This window comes from Montipora capricornis, chromosome 3, assembly GCF_036669925.1.
Source record: "Montipora capricornis isolate CH-2021 chromosome 3, ASM3666992v2, whole genome shotgun sequence".
NCBI lineage: Eukaryota > Metazoa > Cnidaria > Anthozoa > Scleractinia > Acroporidae > Montipora > Montipora capricornis.
In genome coordinates, this window is record NC_090885.1 from 14,978,650 (window position 1) to 14,984,757 (window position 6,108).

At 38.3% G+C, this 6,108-nt stretch overlaps 1 protein-coding gene across 1 annotated transcript in view; it reads left to right on the forward strand.

Annotated features, from left to right (window-relative positions):
* Positions 1-1,161: 1,161 nt before the first annotated feature.
* The window catches only part of LOC138042343 (mitochondrial glutamate carrier 1-like), a 14,606-nt gene continuing 9,659 nt past the window's right edge, over positions 1,162-6,108 (forward strand). The window contains exons 1-4 of the mRNA XM_068888200.1: positions 1,162-1,312; positions 2,993-3,124; positions 4,187-4,242; positions 4,667-4,757. Of these exons, the coding sequence (XP_068744301.1) occupies positions 1,296-1,312; positions 2,993-3,124; positions 4,187-4,242; positions 4,667-4,757 (296 nt within the window). The 5' untranslated portion in view covers positions 1,162-1,295. The remainder of the gene's footprint in view (positions 1,313-2,992; positions 3,125-4,186; positions 4,243-4,666; positions 4,758-6,108) is intronic.

Below are 6,108 nucleotides of genomic sequence, written 5' to 3' on the forward strand. Positions count from 1 at the left end.
TTTTTCCTCAACGAGCTTTCACTTGACGTATTCCCTTGCCGTTAGCTTTTTCTGTGCGGCTGAAGCCGCAAGCCACAAATTCTATTTGGTAGTTTTCAATAAATCATTTAAGTCATATATTTTTTGTACTGGTTAATTAAATTTTAAATAACGCTTTTCTGAGTCAGCTGATTAGATTAATTTTACACAGCTGAGCTCAACAGAGAGCTGTTCGAGTTCGATCTTACAAAATGATCATTTTTTTGCCGATCCTCATGATCCATGCTTGAGACAACGAAGGGGGCTCCAGCGAAGAATCCACTGTTCCGCTAAAACTGAAGACATCGACCGGAGCTGATCTCGGCCAAGAGCTTGAAAGGTCGTATTTATTTCAAAAGGTATAAATGTTTTTATTGTGTGTAAACGAAGCTGACAGCAGTAGCTTTCTCTATAAATTTCTTGAGAACGAAAAAGGCTTATCTCCCAAAACCGAAAAAAAAAACAGCCATGAACTCGACCATTTTCAAATACCGGTATCACCAGTTTCCGTTAAATATCTCTGACATCCATTATCTTCAGTTGATATAGAGGTTTTGCATGGCAGCCATGTTGCATGGCAGGAACATCAGATTCTTTTTCTTATGGGAACAAATGTTCTTTCTAATGCAAAACATTTTCATTGTTCCTGCCATGCAACATGGCTGCCGTGCAAAACCTCTATAAAATGATTTTTTTCAAGTGTGATTGTACAGTCTTAAAACCTGTTGAGACTCGCTGTAAGATACGCCAACAATTATTACTATTGGATGGTTTCTCTACGAATCTAACGCAACCGACATAAGTATAAATGTGGGATAATGCTGGCCTGTTGGAAATGAAAAAATTAATTGAAAAATTTAATACGTCTTGAAATTTATACTAACATGCAGTAGGTTTAGCCTTATTTCACAAGATTCTGTTTCAAGTACATCTGAGAAGTTCGCCACGGCGTGACAGGACCTTAGGGCAAGTGTCATTCATGTAAATTTTTGTTCTTAACGTGTGAACATAATTTTAAAAGTACGTAAATAAGTTATTTTCAAGTATACATTTTCCAGTTTCCAGTCTCGCGAGATCCACCGAGTTGGTAGGCCAATGGAACGCAATCACTGATTGGTCCATTGTGGCGTCACAGGTTCTATCGAGCGATGCAATTGGACAGTATATAAAGAAACTGTGGCGGCGCGTGTGTTTGCAGAGGCGGGAACAGAAGCTAAGCAAATCCATGCCAGAGTATTTTGAAAGACCACTGAAAAACAATCAACTGAAATCGTTGCATGGAAAAACCTCGCAGGTAAGAAATGATAAGCAATTGATGCTTTTAAATCTAAGTAGATCAGTGACGAATTCTAGATGCCCTAGATGGCGAAATGTCCTTTAAAAGGGCCAAGATTCAATCACATAAACGCTGGCTAGATCAAAGGATCATTTTTTTGTTTACCATCCCAATTTAAGTATTATGAAAGGCTTCGGTACTCTTTGAAAGTAGCAAGTACGAGTGAACTTTATTTTTTGTCCTTCTGTGGATTGGACAAATCAGGAAAATGGAAATGGGGATGAGTCATTTCGTTTGAAACATGAAAGAAGTCAAGACCTCCGTTGGTCTTGTCTTTGTAGTACCAAAAAAAACCTTTCTTGCCGCTTTCCAGCGTATAAACATGTATCACCCTAAAGTTCAGTCAAACTGCCACAACAATTTAAAATAATTTATTTTTCGTCTGACTCTCCTGGCAGGTTAAGACAAAAATCTGAAGCACATAAATTATTTAACCAATGAAACCTTAATGAAACCAGGAAAAATATTGTCGAACAGAGAAGGAACAAGCATATGGAAAATATTATCATAGAAGCTTTAATTTATGTTCCGAATTCAGAAATTAATGTTCTCAAAGAATACTCCGATTCGATATTTTTACAAAACATAACCAAGAATTTTTTCGTCGATGAGAAGACGGTTTAATTGTTAAACAAGCGCAGTTTGATGAAATCAAACAAGCTAAAAAATTCTACTTTTACAGTCCAAATCGAATGTGCTACTCCTGCTGATAGATGAAGGCAGTCCGGCGAAATGTATCAAGCTTATATGCGATCTGTTTTGAAGTGTAAGGACGTGGGCTGACTCTTAAATAAATCCTTCGTCGTTGTTTGAATGTGTTTCTCACTCATCAGTGACTCATCAATCCAGACTGACGTATTAAAGCTTAACTTTTAAGATATGTTTTATTTACTGAATTAGAATGAAAATTTAATTAAATCACATTAAGAGTGCTGAAAGTTTTTTGGTTATTTCATTAGTTTTGAGGCGAAAAGAAAATCACGAAGGAGTTACAATGCAACGCGCCTTTAATACCGTGGCCACCCAACAAACTTTCACATTTGACAGCTACGCGAAAATACATCAACTCAACATGCAACGGTGTTGAACTTACAACTGTGCGAACTTTGCAAGGAGGCGTGACTGTCAAACAAATTCGCACATCCTGATTGGCGGACAATCTGTAAAAAAATTTTGTTAGGAGGGCCACGGTGAGGCGCGTCGCACTGTAAGTATTTATTGTTTCTCTTTTTGACGTTGACATTTTCGATCATTGCTCGTCTGTTGACAGTTTAAATCCTCTTCTCGTATTTAAATTGCGTTACCTGGGTGTTGTCTGTTGTCTCTTGCTACAGTGCTAAGGAGTTCTGCAGGTCTACTGGACTGACAGCAGAAAATACGCGTGCAAGGTCACTTAAGGAAAATTTAATGAAAAAGAACGTAGTTTTCTCGATCTGTTTGACCTGCCGTTTCAGTTGTGATGTATGTACAGTGTGATATTCCCCTTTTACAATTAAAGTGAAATTATCTTTTCATCGGCATGTTTAATCGTTGTGAAAGGGTCTGGCCTTTGAATGCTGACCCACTGTTTTTTACCTTAATTAAAAAAAAGCGAACGAGATGGAAGGATTCAATCTTTCAAGTTTCAGGGTTTGTTAGTTTTTCAGCCAAACTCATCAATGGAGCTATTGCTGGAGTTGTCGGTGTCTCTTGTACATTCCCGTTGGATCTCGCCAAAACAAGACTTCAGGATCAGCGAAATCTGGGCCCTCGAAAGCAATACAAACATTTGTAAGTATAAATTATGCTTTGCAATCCATTATTCATAGTTATTTCTCTGTTATGACCACTGCCATGTTAGCTGTGGGAATGAATAAACCTACTGCAGCTAAGAGTCGGACAAAACGTGAAGATGCTCTCTAAATTATTTAGTGCTTGTTTGCAGATTCTGATTGTTAATATTCAGAACTTTAATGAAAAAAAAGTCCTCTACCTAATAGTAATTGTTAATCATTTTGCTTATAGTTCTATACCTACAATCTTCTCATAAACCTCATTTGGACGATTTACTAAACTGGTTCAATTTTGGAGATTAAAAATAAAATCAGATCAAATCGGATGTTCCTTTTTAAATGATAGTGGAAGAATGGAGTATCCGGAGAAAAACCTCTCGGAATAGAACAAAGAATTGAAACCAATATACTAAACCAACATGACTGGGAAAAACGCGCGGTCGAGCGGAGACTGGGGAGAGGGAGGGAATCTCTCTTCACGGACTAAGTGAGTGGTGAAGGGCGAGTGGTCTTTCTGCTGCGCCGACTCTCTCAAATCCATTCTGTTATATAACCGTATATGTGTTACGTAACAAGGTTATCAATAGAGCGATAAATTTGTTGATTTGACTGCGAGATGTATAGTTCTTGTCAAAGCCCACAGATAACCCTCGCTCATCATAGGATCTCCAGTAGCGCAGTGGATAGAACTTTGGAGGTCGTGCATTCGGATGCCATCTGGCATTCGCATTTTTTTTCTAAGTTTTATTTGGGTGATAAAGATGGTATTTTTCATAGTTAATGCTTCACTTGGTTAGCAGTAAAATGGGCGATTTTTTAAATCTTACGCTACAGAGGCAACAAATGTTTATTCAAAGCTTTATTTGAGGGTTTCCTTTAACTCCTGAATATTCCCCCATTGACGAGTAAAATCGTCTAGAGTCAGACAGAGTAAAATCTTTTAACTCTTCCTCCTAGGAGTCAATGGGTTAAAGGGAATTGAGCTTATTTACTTTGTTATTTTACTATTAAGAATTCTTTGTCTTCTTCTCATTTCGATTTTTTTTAAATTTTATCTTAGGGTGGACTGCTTATGGAAAGTGGCCAGGGCAGAAGGAGTACAGGGCTTATACAAAGGTACAAAATGTACAATGAATTTGGCTCTGCTGTTTGACACAGGTTAACTAAAGAAACTCTCATACAAATTCTAAATTGCACAGCTACGAGGCTTTTGTGGCCACTGCTTAAACTTGCTTGCTTTACTACGATTAGTTTTTAAAAGGTTAGAAACAAAAAGAGAGCAAACAGTGGGCGATTAGTCACCTACACAGCCACCACAGAGTCAAATTCCCAAGACCTTTTTCTCTATTGTTCTGTGCACCAACATAGTTGCTGTGACGTCAGCTGAAAACCATCTATTCACAGATCGTGTTTTATCGTGTCTAAAACCCGATACCACACTCCTGCTTGTTTATTAATTAAACAATACTTTCTCATTTTGGGTACCCGAGCCCATACACAACCTGACTTTCTTCCTTGTTTTTCTTCCTTCGTTGTACAGGCATTGGTGTAAATTTGTTGCTTATCAACCCCGAAAAAGCGATAAAACTTGCTGTTAACGACCAAGTAAGACAGATGTACGGTGGTGAAAGGTAATGAAACCGCAACTTACAATACAAAACATATATGTTATTCACCGGTCAGGAGGTCCGTATTGGGAAAAACTGTGCCCGAGGCCTCGAGTACGGCCCGAGGGCCGTACTCGAGACAGAGGGCACAGTTTTTCCCAATCCGGACCGACCAAGCTCACGATCAAAGAAATAAATAAAATTTATTAAAACTTTTATTGCGCAATTACCAATACTAGCAATTTCCAATTGCGCATTACAATATTGATTACAATATAATATGCAACATCTAAAGGTATATGAATAAATGATAATAAGAATCTAATTACAACAAATAAATAAAAATCAACATGGAAAAGCTAACAGGAATCACTTTTAAAAGTAACGATTCATTAATAAAAAGCTTTCTGAAATAACAATGTCTTTATTAATAACCTTCCTGAAACAACCTAAAGATTCCCACCCTGGTCAGAGTTTTTCTCTGTTCTTGTGTGGCCTTATTTCCATCTGTAGGGCTAACGCTCACATGGTTCATATGGGATTGAAATCTAGCACTTCACATTACACTCTATTCAGTTAACTCTGTTTAAAATATAAGTGCTACACGGCCAACGTTTGTATAAACGTAACCTTTCCTTGTACTTGTACATGTTTATTGCCGTGACTTTAACATCTTCACTTCCCACGGCCTGCTCCCGTCTGGCCTTGTGGCTCAGTCGGTAGAGCGGCGGAGATCTAACCCGAAGGGCGTCCGTCCAGATCCCCCCCCTGTCACAGTCTCTCTCTGTCCTCGTGTGGGCCCATTTCCATCTGTAGGGCTAACGCTCACATGGTTCATATGGGATTGAAATCTAGCACTTCACATTACACTCTATTCAGTTAACTCTGTTTAAAGATTTTATATAACGTATGTGTTACTGAAGTCTGTTCCACAGTTTAGGGGCTGCCACGTGAAAAGAGCGGTCACCGAGTGTTGCTGCTGATCCTGAGAACAAATTAGGCATCAAACTATTCCTATTGTAGATCTTAGATCGTATCTACCACGTCTCCTTACTGAAATAACGTCACTTATATAAGACGGAGCGTGTCCATGTATAGCTTAAAAATTATTAATAAAAGATTAAAATGTATACGTTGCGTTTAATACAGGCAGCCAACGCAATGATTTAAGTAGAGGCGTCACATGTGAGAACTTACTCTCCTGAAAAACTATCTGCGCTGTAGCATTCTGGACGCGTTGCATTTTTGGCAAAAGGTAGTTAGGTGCCCCATACAGCAAGCTATTACAATAGCTTGCCTCTCAAATAAAATAATCGTTTTTGAAGTTGTTGTTATCCGTACTCTCCTGTTCGATTTGTGAACTCAATGAGCATTT